This window comes from Diabrotica undecimpunctata, chromosome 7 (genome assembly GCF_040954645.1).
Source record: "Diabrotica undecimpunctata isolate CICGRU chromosome 7, icDiaUnde3, whole genome shotgun sequence".
Taxonomy (NCBI): Eukaryota; Metazoa; Arthropoda; class Insecta; order Coleoptera; family Chrysomelidae; genus Diabrotica; species Diabrotica undecimpunctata.
Genome location: NC_092809.1, coordinates 107,187,401 through 107,204,955, shown reverse-complemented (window position 1 = coordinate 107,204,955; position 17,555 = coordinate 107,187,401). Strand labels below are relative to the sequence as shown.

General features: G+C 33.2%; 1 protein-coding gene across 1 annotated transcript in view; it reads right to left on the bottom strand.

Moving 5' to 3' along the window:
• The window catches only part of sowah (ankyrin repeat domain family member sosondowah), a 135,814-nt gene that overhangs the window by 53,411 nt on the left and 64,848 nt on the right, over positions 1-17,555 (bottom strand). Inside the window, exon 4 of the mRNA XM_072537950.1 lies at positions 9,384-9,419. Coding sequence (XP_072394051.1) covers positions 9,384-9,419 — 36 coding nt within the window. The remainder of the gene's footprint in view (positions 1-9,383; positions 9,420-17,555) is intronic.

The window sequence follows — 17,555 nt, the reverse complement described above, 5'->3', positions numbered from 1 at the left end:
AGCTTTTGTATGAATTTCTCTCATATATTCGAAGTAATTTATAATGCAGCCTATTTCTTTTAATTTCTGGAAACTTTTTTGTTTTTTTTTTGGTTTTATGTAATTTTAGAATTCTACGGGACGTATCCCTACTTTTTCAAGGCAAGCAATGTCTTTTATTGCAATTTTTTTATATGCGCTTTTCTGTGGAAAGTATCCACCGCATAAAACGAGACCTTACTGTATTTCTAATGTTAAACAAGCAGATTATCTTCGTATTCTTTGTAATAAGGACGGACATGATATTTTCAACACAGTTCTGAGATATTTAAATGAAACTAAATATTAATATTTTTTTTTATTAGGTACACATTCAAAACTTTTGTGAAGTACGCCTTTGTTTAATAACTGCAAAACCGGTGACATAATCCTTGACCACTGGAAAATTTGATAAAACCGCTTGATATCCCAGAATTCATAAATTTAAAAATAAAACCACTAGCAATAATAAACATATAAACCTTGACTCATTTAAACTATCTAGGAGCAACTACTAAAGTTTTACTTATTTAGATATCAAGTATAATTAACATATCTCTGTTTTTAACCATTTTATTAACATTGTAATAGAAATAATGGACAGTTGTCCAATTAAAGAAAAAACACTTAATCGGTACTAGCGTATTGTGTTAATGTATTTGCAAACATTTTGGATCGAAATAATACAAAAGTAAAATTTCGATCCTATAGATTATGTTTGTCTGTCCGTCCGTCCGTCTGACCTATCTTAAATTCATTATCAGTTTTTCTCTATCTATTAAATTGTTTATTAATGTTATTATGGCAAAAATTGTCAAAACGGAACTACTTCCGACTTCGAGAAAATTAATAAAAACTGTATAGCGCGCAATCGAAGATAGATACACTTATTTTAACGTCCACAAGGAAACTAAGTTCCTGTAGCTGGATGTATATCATGTATCACAAAAAGTTTATTTAAAATCCTTTATAAAAGGTATATAATTAAAACACCCAATCGGGCTATATCACAAAACGTTTTCGGAATCTATAGTCCATCATCAGTGTGTCCTTAAAGTATATAACCACCTTATTTAAAGAGAACGTGAAATTTAACTTTTGACCAAGGTTAATACAAAATGTGGTTAATACTTACTAGGTGTACACGTTTTGAGCGACTAAATATTTGGGTAAAAACCCGTTAAATTTTATTAGTTTAAATTTAGGTTACATTATTCGATCTTATATGTTAAGATGTTATAGTTACCAGTGAAATTGATAACATGGCATCGTAAGACTCAACATAAGGTTGCTGGTCCTGAGACAAAGTGTCTACGAAGAGTTGTTGATAGCAACTGATTGAAATGACAATATTGACATGTTAGGACGGAAGTCGGAACAAAGCAGTCAATGTAACTTAAGGTATTTATCTTAATATGACAGAAGCCAGCAATATTTAAAAATTGAATAGGTTAAAATTATAATAATATAACAGTAGCAACCATCAATGTTTGTAGTTTGAACTGTGAATTTGTCCTAAATTTATGTTAAGAGCATTAAAAACAATTTGTTTTATTAATTAATGTAGGTGGAGTGAAGTGCGGTGAAATTTTGTGGGTATTGATAGGCAACGAACTATACATAAGTCTAAATTAAGTGGTTGTAAACTAACGATTTTAACAAAAGGCCCTTTATGTTTGGCAACATTTGGTACCTAGAAAATGAAAAAATAGACATATGTGGCAAGTTGGGTTCTTTAAACTTTATTGTTGGGGAGTGAAATAGTAAATGATGTATTTGAAAGTGCTATTGAGATGAAATGTAAATAGAATAAAATATTTTTGTAATGTAATATTCATGTGGTACTTAACTTATAACTTAAGCATGGAAGGCCTCTATGTTAAAAAGCAACATTTGGTACCTGGTAAATATAAAAATGTTTAAGTTACAAGTTCATGAACATAAATAACTGATTCGGTATTAAAGAATAAAGTAGATTGGATGTTTTTGTGTGTTAATAAATATATAAGACAAACAGAAAATTGATGGCTGGAAGGTGGTTTTGTAATGTATTGTTCATGCATTACTCAACTTATAACTTAAGAAGAAAAGGCCTTATATGTTAAAAAGCAACACATGGTACCTGGGAAATATAAAAAAAGATAAGATAAGTTCGTGAGCTTAAGGTGGACTCCATAGATAAAGTTAATAGACTTTTTATTTACAAGATATGTAAAAACTGCAAAAGTAGATGGGTTGTAGGTGGCTCTGTTAAATTTAAGTAAAAATATGTGATGTTTTAATATTGTTGTGAGAAGAGAAAAGACTCTATCAAGAGGCTAAGGTCTCCAGAGATCCGAAACCAAACCCTGAGGGAAATATGAAACCCCTAATATAAGTAAAATAAGATGTGGTATAAAAAAGGAATAAAAAGGTGATGATCTAGTTAAGCATATATGTGGAGGTTGCTGTATATTGTGAATTATGTATGTTCTTACCGAGTGAAAAATTGTGTGGTGTGTAATTATATTAATTGATGTAGGAGGTTCTACCAGTCTACATATACAGTATGTCAGTTTTTTTTTGCCATGCTTTAACTGAAGGAATGCACTCTGCCCAAGGAGCTTTGTTTTCTTTCAATTTTTGTATAGCTTGGATGACTTCTACCTCTGTTTGGATGTTATCTTTCTCTCTTTCGTCGTCAATGTGCTCGAGTTGGATTTTTAATTCGTAGAGCCCTGTCTCACCTCTTATATTTAGCCTTTCCTCGAAGTTTTCTGCCCATCTTTCTAGTATCTGGTCCTGATCACCAATGATCTCCCCTGTTCTATTTCTAACGATTGATAATCTAGGTTTGAATTATTTCCTGTTCTGGTTAATCCTCTTGTAGAACTGTCGCGTTTCTGCTTATGCCTTATGGTTCTCTAGTTCTTTTAGTTGGCTCTCTATATGCTCTTTCTTCTTTTTTTTAAGTATTCGTTTTTCTTCTCGTCTCAGCTGCCAATACTCTTCCTCTATTTGTCTATTTGTCTCGTTCTTCGCCCTTGGATATCTGAGCCTGATCTCTATATGTCTGATTTTTTCTTTGCGTTGCTTGTGCGCATTCCTCATCGTACCAGTCTGACCTTAATTTTTTACGTTTTTGCTTTCCGATAACTTCAGTTGTCACTTGTTCCAATATGGCTCTACACTGCCTCCCATAGTTGTTAATATCTTCAACTATAACATCCGTGCAGCCTTCCAGCTTGCTTTCCAGACTTTCCTCGAATCTCTTAGCTATCTCAGGGTTCTTCAACGCTTCTACTTTAAACCTTTCCTCTTTAACTCCTTTTTCTTTCTTTACATTGGAGCTTCTAGCTCTTAGTTTAGCTTGTAGTAGGTAATGGTCCGTCTCTATGTTCGCCCCGCGTCTTGCACTTACGTCTATCACGTCGCTGAAGTGTCTTGCGTCAACCACCACATGGTCGATTTGATTTACTGTATTTCCATCTGGACTTCTCCATGTTCGCTTATGTATATCTTTGTGCCTGAAACATGTGCTGGCAATCACCATGTTCATTGAGGAGGCTAAGTGTATTAGTCGGTATTCCAAATTCTGTCATAATTAGTGACTCTCGCAGTGCATTACATACTATAGAACAGTTATATACAAGTAATCCCATAGGAATGTTAATAAAAGAACAATTACATTTGCTAAACAACTCGAGGCAGCAAGTACGATTTATATGGGTTCCATCAATCCATCAGACATTGGACTTCAAGAAAACAAACAAGCAGATTTTCATGCCAGGGAAGCAATACACAGTGTTAGTGAACTTAGTGTCTGTTTCCGACTACAAATTGTTCCTTAAAGAAATGACAAATGAATGGATAAACGAATGGAATCACAATCAACTTTACATATCATAAAGCCCTCAACCGAATCTTAGTGCGGGATAAATTTAAATCGCCAGCTGTTTATTAACCTCTGTTAACACTCACTACCAATAATTTTTGACGAATTCTGTAGTTTTGCTTTTTGAAATTTTTATTACCCTGACCGATACTATCGTACAGAAGTAATACAGTTTTATAATTAAGATTTATTATTGTTGAAATTTAGACATAATATTATGACACAGAGAGTCAGGGTTGTACACCTGTCACAGGGGACACGCTGTACGATAAACACACTAGCAATAGACATTTTAATATTTTAATTAAGCACGTACAGTACCGTCGTGGTAGTACACAAGATACCAATCGTAAAGAAGAAAAAACTAAATTAATAGTAGTTATAATAATTCAGCAATTAATAATCGAGATATATATCTTGAAAGTTGTGCTGGTATGAGAAAAACTCGATGTCCGGAGGCGAATCGTTTAATTTTTTTCTTAATAGAAAAACAGTCCGAGCTGAAGACCTCCTTCGGTGAATTTAATTTATGAAAATGGCAACTACAATGGTACGTTACGATAAATTCGTAAGTGTTTTTAAAATGGTCGTGTAACAACCTGCGTGCGACATGATTGATACGATTCGGACTCATAAAATATTAGAATATGTCCCCAATTAAGTGTCGTTTATTAAGATACACTTCCTTCGGAATGCCATATATTAAAAAGCAACTTGTTAAAATAATGGTGACTAGTTAATTAAACCCAATAAAAAGTCATGTAGGAAAGCGTTTTTGAAACACCCACAATGTAAGGTAAGCGGGAGATGTTAAACATTAAACAATAATTTTATAATGTCTCAAAATTCTTTTGAAAACTAAATCTAAAACCTGTATTCCTAATGATATACACAAATATTATACAGTTACACATGATTTATAGCTGTTTCACAACTCACAAACACCTGCATCGACCAGAAGCCCAAAAAGCGAATTTCTTTCTACATTCTTTAACTAAAATCAACTTAAATCAGAGCAAATATATATATATATATATATATATATATATATATATATATATATATATATATATATATATATATATACAGTGATGAGTGTCTTACCACCCGGCGCAAAATAGCGGAAAGGATAGAAGACAGATTAAGTTGTGAGATAGTACGAGATAAAGCTAGTTCTTAGACTATTTCACTTCAGTCATAATTATACGGATGACCTCGAAAATATTTTATTTTAATAATTTCTGATGTTAGAATATATGATTGAATAAATTAAGATATATTATAGTAAAAAACATTAATTAGTAACGATTTTAAATTATAAATCTTTAAGTTTATTTAATAATAAAAATAACTCAACTGAAATATTTGACTAAACTAAAGGTAGGTATGTTCCGTCCGAAAATAATTGTTGTATGTGGAATAGGTGTAATAGTTAGAGACGTGGTCTATTGACAAGAAGATTGGGGTTCAATTCACACCAAGGATAAAATTTTTGTTTTATTCAATCAAAAAATAATAAAAAATATGATATATATTAGGTAACAAGTTTTCGAAAAACTCGTTATTTACAATTTATTCTTATTCCAATGTTATAAAATAGAAATACAAAATAATTCAAATTCAATTCCAGTTTTACAGTCTTCAGTTGTGAATGCAAAATAATCCGGTGAAGACTGTTTAATGTCAAATCCATCACTAAATTCTCAGTGTTAATATCAATCCCTCTGTACAGGTAATGATTTTCAAAACAATTGACAACATTGGAATGGATGCGCGCGAACAGCTGCCTGCTTTACAGCTATCCAAATCATCAAGCCTTCAGCCATCAAATAATAACATATCGAGAAGTGTTTTTGCACGGTAAACAGAAACTTTTTATTGAAAAAACAATTCGTAAAAATGGTTTTAAGGGTCGAGGAAAAAGTACAAATTGTTGTCTGGGATGTGAATGGATTATCAGACAACATGATTAGACAACAATTTGTAAATATATTTCCAAATAGGCCGGCTCCAGCACGATCAACAATTCAGTCTATTATACGTAATTTTTTTTACTTATGCATCCGTGTTCGCTCCAAGAGGAGTTCGTAGACGAAGGGAGGTAAATCCAGATTTGGAACTAAGGGACACTTTGATTTGTGCAAGTATTGAGCAAAATCCTACCCAATCAACATCTCGTCTCGGAGAATAATATGGAATTTCAAGATTTAGAGTAGGCAAAATTTTGAAAAGACATGGATACCGTCCCTATAAACTTCATAAATCCAACGAACAATTCTCTGGGGATTAATATAGACGTTTAGAATTTTGTCAAGCTGCAACGGAAATGTCACATCAAGATGAACATTTTTTAGAGAATGTTTTGTTCACCGATGAATGTACGTTTTCATTGCATGGCCGTCACAATTCAATGAATGCTCGGTATTGGTCTGGATGAAATCCTCGTCAGATTTATGTCGCTCGTACCCAGCGTCCTCGAAAAGTAAATGTTTAGGGAGGCATAATAGGGAAACATGTCATTGGTCCATTTTTTATAGACGGTATGTTGACTGGGCGGAAATACTTGGAACTTCTGCAAAATCAAATTGTCCCAGCCCTTCGTAATTTACCAATACCTTTCGACTCCATATGGTTTCAACACGATGGTTGTCCTGCACATAATTCTCGCATCGTCAGTGAATATCTCAGTGCGACTTTTCCTAATCGATTGATTAGTGGTCACGGAGATATTTTTTGGCCTGCAAGATCACCTGATCTTGCACCTTGTGATTTTTTTATGTGGGGATATATCAAGTCGAAACTATATGGAATTGAAGACGATATGCCTAATTCTCTCCAAGAATTAAGAGAAAAAATCTTTGATTCAATGAAAGGTATTAGTCCAGAAACATTAACTAATGTTAGACGAAACTTTTATAATAGATTGGGTTATTGTTCTGCTGCTAATGGAGGCTTATTCGAACATATTTTGTAAATACATTTCATTAGAATAAAATACGTTTATTTAGAATATTTTTATAGAATTTCTACCTATTTAAACATTTTTTGTAAGTACATTAGAACGTTCTTTTATGTTTGAAGAATTTTTACTTTATTTTCGAAAGTACGACATTGTTTTTTCAATAAGATTTTCATGTTTTACTATAAACACTTCTAATAAAGACTGAAATAGATGTTTCAAATTTTAATTTTTAAAAAAGTAAAACCTTCATGTTGGATTCGAACCCTGAACGCCTGGATGAGAACAACATATATATATATATATATATATATATATATATATATATATATATATATATATATATATATATATATATATATATATATATATATATATATATATATATATATATATATTACCCGTCGCATCATTCTTCTTTCAATTTCTTTTTTCTTAATTCTTTAGCCAATATCGTCTTCATCTTCCGTGGTCACTATTTAGTCATCAGTAAAGAGTGTAAACAGCTTCTGTTCTTCCACCATTACTAAGATACAGACCCTTCCCAAACGGATGAAAGAAAGACCATGTAATCATGGTACCGAAACCACGAAAGAACAAACATTTCCGCAAAGTTACAGGTCGATTAGCTTACTTCCAACAGTCAGTAATAAGTAGAGCGGGTTATCCAAGCCAGAATCCAATCAGAGACATACAAGCTAGGATTAATCTCAGAGCTCTACATTCCAGCGATCTTAGACCTATAGAGTATATAGCAGCTGGATTCAACGACAAGCAATATACAAGAGCAACGTTCCTGAATGTCTGCCAAGCCTTAGACAAGAATATAGCATGAAGGATTGGCATAAAAAATGAGAAATTATAGATATATCAAGGCCATGATGAGACTTATATCCCCGTAACTAAGCGAACTAGAGGTTCCAGAACCAGATACGATAAGTTTTATCTGAAAAGTTAGTCTCGGAAGCTAGAGTACCACAGGAGTCGGTCTTATCACCCTTCTGTATAGCATATTTACAGCAGACGTTCCAAGAACATCCGGAACAATACTCAGACTTTATGCACATGATACTGCAATCGCGGAAAAACTCAGAACCTGTATATAACTGAAAGCAATCTACAGGGGCACTGGATACAGTAGAAGAATGGAGTATTCAATGAGAAGACTTAGACAGTATATTCAAAAAGAGAACAGATAGCTCAGAAGAACAGCTAACAGTGCAATTCAAATCAATCAATGGCAGAATGAAGCTAAATATCTGAGAGTCATAATGCATTAAGGTTTAACAATCACATCTCAAGTAAAAGCGACAGTGCAAAAAAAGCGAATGCAAGAGCCACAATAAGAGGACTCACAGAAAGAAGAAGCAAATTAGCAATGAAAACCAAATTATGGCTGATAAACAGCCGTAAATGTGCCCAGATAAGAAAAGTAAGGGTACTAGAGATCATAGAAGAAAAAGCCAGAATAAAATTCGTTGAGCTTGAAGACCAACCGAATCCAGTGCAACAGATATTAGGATATAACATGATCTACAAATAAAAGCTCAGAAGACCAAAACACCACATGTTAGAAAATATGTAATAAAGTGTAGATAACATTGTAGCTCTATCAGAAAAAGATATCACATTTGCCTTGGGGTATCGTAGTACTCCTAATAACATGATTTCTCTCTTTCGGACATCCCTTAAATGAATATAAAAAAAAAACAAAAAACAGCCTCGGCCATCAAAAAAATTAAAAAATTACTATCAACATTTTGAGGATAGTTGTCTCCATAGTGCATCGGCGTGTTATGGAGGCGGCGGATAGCTTAAAAACCTAATTATATTTTCACTACCCTCTCATCATGTCACCATCAAAACGATAATCAAATGTACCATATTTCTTCTTTAGTTAAGCTGATGTGACAAGAGGACACTTATTTTTCCAATTTTCTCACGCTTGAAATGATCTGTCTATGAAATCTTTCATGAGAGACGTGCCTATTAAAAAAGGTGCTAAAAATATAACATTGTCGTTTGAGTTTGTTACAAAAGATAGCGGAATATTTACTATTCTACGTCGTAGAGGTGATCTAGATAAACTACTTTCTTGGCGTAAAGTAGTTTATCTGATACTAATTATGTCTACATTTACACAAACCCAGTATTTTAATAAAAGATTAGTCTTTCTTCTTTTGAACCCCATATTATAATGTAAGGCAAGACATATAATTGGATCAAAAGCGCCATAAAATAAATAAAACATATTGAAAAATAAAATAAATAAATAAAACAAATTGCAGTGCATCAATATCAAACTTACACATCAGTTTCACTTTAATGGAAAAGCATAATTTGTCTTGTAAGCAATTATTCTTTACAGAATAAATTTTAATGTTATAACAATTACTGCAACCGATATTTAACTTCCGGAACAGTTCAGTAAAAGTTTATAAGTATAAGAGTGAAATCAATAAAGGAGAAATGTCATACCAAATAATTAACAGTGACACTCTGTAGTATAAACTGAATATAAAATATACTCACCGGGGTAAGAGATACGCCATCATCCTCGTCTGCCCCCTGTGAACAAAACACAGCTATAAACAAAAGCACATCGTGTATAAATTAGCACGGTTTGGCGATAACATCAACACAACCTAAACGGGTCACTCTTACACATTTTTTATTGAAGAATTGTGGCACGACATGTCAAGGTAGATGGCCGAGGAAAGAATTAAATTAGTGTTGGTTCGAACATTATTGTGCCAGTAATAAAAATATAATTTTATTTGTTTCAATACAGCGAGTTTTGTTCATTTTGTTAAAGCTTCATTGAAATTTCGTATGAAAGCTTGGATACCTGTTTACCAAAATTGTAATGATGTGCTCTTAACACAAGCACTCATGCTATGTCTTTAATAACGAAATAACTGAAATAAATGAACAAATAGTTACGGAAAGTACATCTTTAAGCAAAAGCTTGCTATCACTTCAGCAAAAGCCAAATCAGTATGCGCAAATATATGGCGCAGAAGCACAATTTGTCACACCTCTCGTGTTTAAATCAGTATTAATAATAACGTTATTTCTGCACAATCCGGCGTCGGCAGAGACTCTGATACAAAATCAAACATGGAAAGGCCAACGAATGTCTCCTGTTTATTTCCCACTGCTTACAACCACTTGAAATTCATATATATTTAAAAAAAAAAGACAGTTAAGATGTGATTTCATCAACAAGACTCATCAGAGCGACTGTTACAGAAGCTCTGAACGTAAAAATAATCTTTTCTGTCGAAAAAAAAAATAGGAAATAGGTCGAAAAAAATAGGACGCTATAGCGTCCATACTGAAGCCATTTTGTAGTTGCTTCTTTTTAGGCAGGAAAGATTGGTTTCACGTTCAGAGCTTCTGTAAATATACGCTCTGATGAGTCCTGTTAGTATGAAATACGTATAAGCGAATATACAGAGGCACTATACGTGAAATCAAATCTTAACTGTCTTTCTTTTATTTCAATATACTCCTTATGAGTATAAGAAACCAATTCGCCAAGGATTTTTGCTTAGTCGAGGACATATGTTGAGGAATGCAACCATAAGATGCCCCATTTATCTCTTTACGGATTTCTATTTTCGTGATTCATATATATTTGTGTATATTCAGTAAAATATAGATAGATAGATAGATAGATAGATATATAGATAGATAGATAGATAGATAGATAGATAGATAGATACGTTTATTGACAATTTTTATATAGTAAAAACTACAAGTCATGTCACAATATAAATAAATCATGTATGTATGTGTTAAGAAGTGTTTTGCTAATTTATAGAATTGTTTAGAATTCATTAACTTAATATCAATATTTTTGTTCAGGTTCAAAAAACAATTATACAGATTATAAACTATTGTATGAAGTTGTGTAACACACAATCTGGAATATGGTATAATGATATGACTTTTGTTTCTTGTATGGTACTGATGTTGATCAGCAAGTTTTTACATCTTATATTATTATGAACAAACTTTCAAATATATATATATATATATATATATATATATATATATATATATATATATATATATATATATATATATTAAGGTAAAGGAAGAATGCCATACTTTTTAAACAAGGGTTTGCAGCTGGTGCGATATTCTGGAGTCAATAATTCGGATTGCTGCTTTTTGAAAAGTGAAAATTTTATATGCATAAGACGAGTTTCCCCAAAGAATTATGCAATATGTCAGGATACTATGAACCATTCCAAAATAAACTGACCTAAGAATATCTCGACTCACAGAAGTAGCCATTCTGAGCATGGCAAAAATCTGTGAGGAGAGCTTCCTACACAATCGTTCAATATGGTGCGACCAGTTCAACATTGTATCCATAGTAACACCTAGTAACTTCACTGGTTGAGATGATTTAACCCATCTGTCGGAACTAAATACTATTGTCTGGGTTTTCTGTTCGTTTAACTTAAGTTTGTTACAGTTAAACCAGGATGTAGATTTTTCTAATATTTCCTGACAGTAATCAGTTTTACCTCTACATAATAAGGTTGTGTCATCTGCAAAAAGGACACAGGTGGTGTTTTCCAACGCACTTGGTAAATCATTTATATATATCAAGAATAGCAGAGGTCCCAAAACTGATCCTTGTGGTACTCCGGTTGAAACTGGTAGAGGATTAGATTCTTTAAATGCAACAATCTGTGTTCTTCCTGTAAGATTTGATTTTAAAAGATCGTGTATGCTACCCCTTATTCCATAGTACTTCAATTTTATTAATTATCTTTTAATAACCACACAATCAGAAGCTTTTGTAAGGTCACACATTAATCCATTAGTAGGTTCACCTGCATCAAGACCGTGAACAATATGTTCTATTGCTTCTAATAAAGCTTTAGTTGTTGAGTATTTTTTTCCAAAATCAAATTGACAGCTAGATATAATTGATTTGTTATCCAAATAATTTGTTATACGATCTTTAATTAATATTTCAAAAATTTTACTTATTATTGGTACTATGGTGATAGGTCTGTAATTGTCAGGAGCATTTTTATTTCCTTTTTTATAAAGTGGGATTACTTTTGATACTTTGAATACATCAGGCCAGTAACCCTCATTAATACATTTGTTAAATATTATTGTGAGTGGTTCAATAATTATATCTAGAGATGCCTTAATAATTTTACTGTTAAAACCATAGTAGTCAACACATGAGGAATTTTTTAATTTGTGTATGCATTCTTTGACATCAGATGCTACTATTGGAGCCATAAAGAACGAACTCAACCTTCTAGGTAGCCTGCTTCTAAAATAGTAGTTTATGTCATGCGCAGAGTTTCCTATTGATTTCGATATAATATCTGCTACATTCGTAAAGTATCGGTTAATCTCTTCTGGTGTTAAGTTCAGATTGGACGTGGTATTTTTCTTATAGGTTTCTTTTTTACCAATACTCCAATTGTCCTACATTTGTTAGTCACCATTTGTGATAAATCATTAGATAGGTATTTCGTTGTAGAATTCATGCACTCATTATTTTTTCTATAATAACTCTATTGTTGTGAAAAAGTGTCAGTTTACTGAAAGTGTTACACTTCCTAAAAACTTAACGCATCGCCTATGTTTGGCTAAAGTTAATTTGAAATTTTCTGAAATCAAAAACTACATTAATACGAAATTCGCAACATTAATAGAAAACTTTATTAAAGGTACCGTAAATAAAATGAACTTTTATGAAATGAACGAAAAAACATACATAAAAAATTACTATTTAAAAGTTAGCCAAAAATTATTAACATAACCTAAGAAATTATTGAAAATTTCAATGATTTTTCCTAAGCTCAATTTTTAATATGAAAATTTGAAAAAAATCAGGATATTTTTTATTCCAAAGATAAATCTTCATGAATTTTTTCAGATTTTTAAAGCAAAATTACGTCCAGAAAAAAATAAGTCGAAGAAAGCTTCTTTTTTAGATTTAAGAGGTTCTATGGGGTCTGGGAAGCTAAAAATTTGTATTAAGTCATGTTTTTATATGCTTTATTGAAAGCACAAGTCGCGGTGCTGATCGGTGCGGGGGCACTTTTGACCATCTTATCCCGCTATAGCCTTTTTGAGAGATGGTAGGTAGAAGAGCCAATTGAAGCCTGTTCGGCGTAAATTTGCCGACAAGAAGGTAATTAAATAAGAAATGTGCCACATATATCTAGTGACATGTGCAAGACTTACTCTTGCACAAAACTCTTGAAAAACTGACTCTTACGTTTGGATCTGAAATATATAGAGAAAAATTGAAAATTAAGCAAATTACTAACAGACCAGATATATAACCAGAAAATTATCATTATTTTTAATAGTAGGTACTACGATTTTTTAGAATTTTATGAAAAAAAAACTGACAGAACAAATGGAAACCATTAATTTTTATATGAATGACATAAACTGTTAAATATTTCGTTTCATTTCTAAAATCCACAGAAGCTAAACGGTATTAAATTACCACTTTCTTTATTTTTTACACGATACGGGCTAGCATGTGATTGCGTGCATCATAAATAAGAAGATAACTCGAATTATGACTGTCTTGACAACAAATGGCAATACGATATACGTAAATCAAGGTATTTTTCCTTTTGGAAAACACATAAGTCAGAGTCGCTGATAGAATCTGTTGCTCTCGCATGCATATTAAGTCAACGTAAAGTGCTCAAATACAAATCTTTAATTTGTATGGTTAAATGCTTTTATACAACGTGGGTAGAAATTACAGTTTAATGTAGTCCAAATAATACTACATTTTTTATACGGGGTGAAGTTTCAGAATGTATCTAAAAACACTTGTGATGTACATTTCTTTGTTCAGATATATTTAAAATTAAGACTTTGATTACGTTTTATAAGTTGACTTAATCACAGTATTATTCGGAAGCATCCATGATACTTCAGTTAAACAATATATAATCCATGATACTTCAGTTGAACAGTATAGCAACTTTAGATTAATGAAACCGATCAATCATTTCATTAATCTAAGATAACAACATCATTCAAATTGGAAGCTTTTGTCAAAAACCCGGCCATTTTGAGAACATGGTACACTTAGTGCTTTGGCTGGCAGAAAAGTACATGACCAAGTTGTTGGAAAGCTCGGAAAAAATAGAAGTAACAGTGGCGCAAATATAGAGTTTTGCGAACAAAACTTCCTAAAAATTTTGAATGGATTTTACTTTCACAAACACAAAGATATTCACAAATAGACTTGGACCCAGCCAAACAGAAGCGCGAAATCAATAATAAATTACGTCATAGTGACGCAAGAAACTGTCGTAAAAGTTAAAGACGTAAGAGTCCTAATAAAACCAGAGCGCGAAACTGACCTAACCGCACTCTGGTCTGACCGAACTGACATAACTACAATATAACAAACTAATAAATGTAGCAAGTTTAGGTACCGTACCAATTACAACTTGCGCCAGTACAAAAGAGAAGTCAACGTCTTTCTGAGGCACGTAAAACTGTAAAAAGCCACAGAACAAACAATAAAAAACAGAGTGGGATCACTAAAATAGATGAAACAAGTTGGAAACAACGCTACACTTAACTTCTAACTGAAACTCGATTAAACGTTTCAATTATCATTACCCCCTAAACATTGTGTTAAATCGATACTCATATTTTTATTAAAATCTTCCATACACGTCTTTGCTAATATTTGGCACCAAAAAGAACCCATCTCGAGCCATAATCTTCATTATACATATTTTTAGTTCTTCATCTTTTGGTGCCTATTCGTTTCGAATATTGGCGATCATTCTGGCTATAATTATTTTATTAAATGATGCTTTAAATAAATTAGTTGTTGCTGTGGGGAACCATTTCCTCAGGTTTTTTAACCATGATATTCTTCTCCCAATTCCTCGCTTTCCGAATACTTTGCCTTGAAGGATTATTTTCAGTAATGTGTATTTAGTGCTGTTTCTTATAATGTGTTCGAGATATTCTAACTTTCTCCTCTTAATCGTATACATCATTTCTCTTTCTTTCCCCATTCTTCTTAGTACAGTCTCGTTGGTTATCTTGTCCGCCCATGATACCCTTAGGATTCTTCTGTATAGCCACATCTCGAAGGCTTCAAGTTTTTTCTCCATCGCTTCAGTGAGTGTCCAGGATTCAACTCCGTAGTATAATATCGAGAAGATATAACATCGTAGGAGCCTTACTTCTATCTCCATATTAAGGTTGTGGCTTTTAAAGAGTTTGGCCATGTTGTTGAATGTACTCCTAGCCTTCTCTATTCTATATTTTACTTCTTGTGAGTAATCCCATTGTTCGTTTACTATTGTTTCAAGATAGATAAACTGTTTTACTCGGTTCACTGGTGTATTCTTGATGAGCAGATGGACGTCTCTAATTTTATTTTTGCTGATGACTGCTAAAACTAGTTGCTGTAAACTGTTTACACTGTCTGCAAAAATAACGGTGTCATCTGCATAGCGGATGTTGTTTAGGTGTTCTCCATTTAAAAGGATTCCATGTTCGCAATTTTCTAAGGCTTCACTAAATATTTTCTCTGAATATAGGTTGAATAATATAGGTGAAAGTATACATCCTTGTCTAACGCCTCGCAGAATTTGGATCGCTTCCGTCGCTTCATCTCCAAGATTTGTTCTTATTGTGGCTGATTGGTTCCAGTATAAATTTTGTATTATACGCCGGTCTTTATCATCTATTTGGGCTTTTGTTTGAACATCCATCATTTTTCGGTGTTAAACGCTTTCAAATGTTTCGGTGTCAAATGCTTTTTAGTAGTTAACAAAGCAAGTGTAGACATCGCAAGTCATATCTTTGCATCTTTGAAATAATACCTGTAGACTAAACAGTGCATTTCTCGTACCTACGCCCTTCATGAATCATTATTATTTCTTCTTCTTCTTCTTCTTCTGGTTCCTATCCGTTTCGGATGTTGGAAATCATATTGGCAATCATGACCTTGCTCGCTGCGGCTCGAAACAGCTCCGTTGAGGTTTTCTTAAACCATGTTCTTAAATTCCGCAGCCATGATATTCTCCTTCTACCGGGTCCTCGCTTACCTTTGACTTTACCTTGCAATATAGACTGCAGCAGGGAGTAACGGTGCTGATTTCTCATAACGTGTCCCAGATATTGCAATTTTATGCGTTTGATCGTAAACACAATCTCTGGTTCCTTCTTCATTTTTTCTAGAACTTCGTTGTTCGTGATCCTTGCTGTCCATGATATTCTCAGCATTCTTCTATAAAGCCACATCTCAAATGCTTCAAGGTTTTTAATAGTGGTGTCTGTAAGCGTCCATGCCTCCGCCCCGTACAACAACACAGAGAAAACATAGCATCTCAAATGTCTCATTTTTGTATCCAGGGATATGTTGTGACTTTTGAAGATGGCGCTCATTTTGTTAAAGACCGTTCTTGCCTTTCCTATGCGGTTTCCTATGCGGCACTTTATTTCCTGTACATTATTATTTAGTTAATAGAAAATGATAATGTGGAATAGAAAAAGAATCCATTGCAGTACAAGAATTAAACGAAATGCTTGCTTTAGATATTTACCCATCAGGAATGTATGTGCATCAGGAATATCCTTTTTTAACTGCAAAACCTGATATACTCATAGGTAATAATATTATTGTCGAAATTAAAAGTCCAACTTCAGCAGAAGATTTATGTCCTAAAGATGCAATAGATAAGAAGATACTAAAGTATATGGAAGTGAAAGATAGTGGATATACAGGGTGGCGCACCGAAAACGAAACAGATGCATTTACTGGCAGATGATTCCTTTAAAAAAAAAACGCTTGGACCCGTCGATTTTGTTATCGAGGGGGAAACAAAATTGGCATAAAATCACATTAACATTTGTAGCCCCCTAAGCGGGGGTGGCACCATCCCTAAAATCTTAAATGGAAAGGGGGGTCGAATGATCCATCATTTACAAGGTCTTTCAACTCCCTTTACAATGATGTAAAATTCATGTACTTCAATTCAGTAGTTTTGGAGATTTATTGATTTAAAGTTTAAATACATCATCGTAAGATGAGATCAATACATAGCAGCAAAGTTGTTAAAAAATAAAGAATGAACTGACCTGTCAGCCGAGTAAATGTTGAAAATGACCACCATAACTTTCCATGCAATAATAAAGATTTTACTGAAAACGTTGCCGGACATTTTGCAATATTTGAGGAGTAATTTGATGGCAGTCATTCACAATTCTTTGTCGTAAATCTTCTAAGGATGTTGGCTGAGTAGCATAGATTTTGCTTTTTAAGTAACCCCACAAAAAGAAATCCAAAGGTGATAAATCTGGCGATCTTGGGGGCCATTCAACGGCACCTCTTCTACCAATCCATTGACCTGGAAAGGTCTGATCTAAATAATGCCGAACTCTTAATGCGTAATGTGGTGGGGCACCATCCTGTTGGAACATCAACATATTCTCAACGTATCGACCATCATTCTGATTTTCAATTATGTCTGTTAGCGCAGGATCTATGGCATTTTGCAGTAATTCCAAATACATCAAATTTCCAGGTAAAAAAAAAGGACCAACCAAATCATCGCCAAAAATGCCAGCCCAAACATTTAATTTTTGTGGCTGCTGTGTGTGTACCTCATGGTAAATTCTGGGATTAGAGTCCGACCAATATCGACAATTATGACG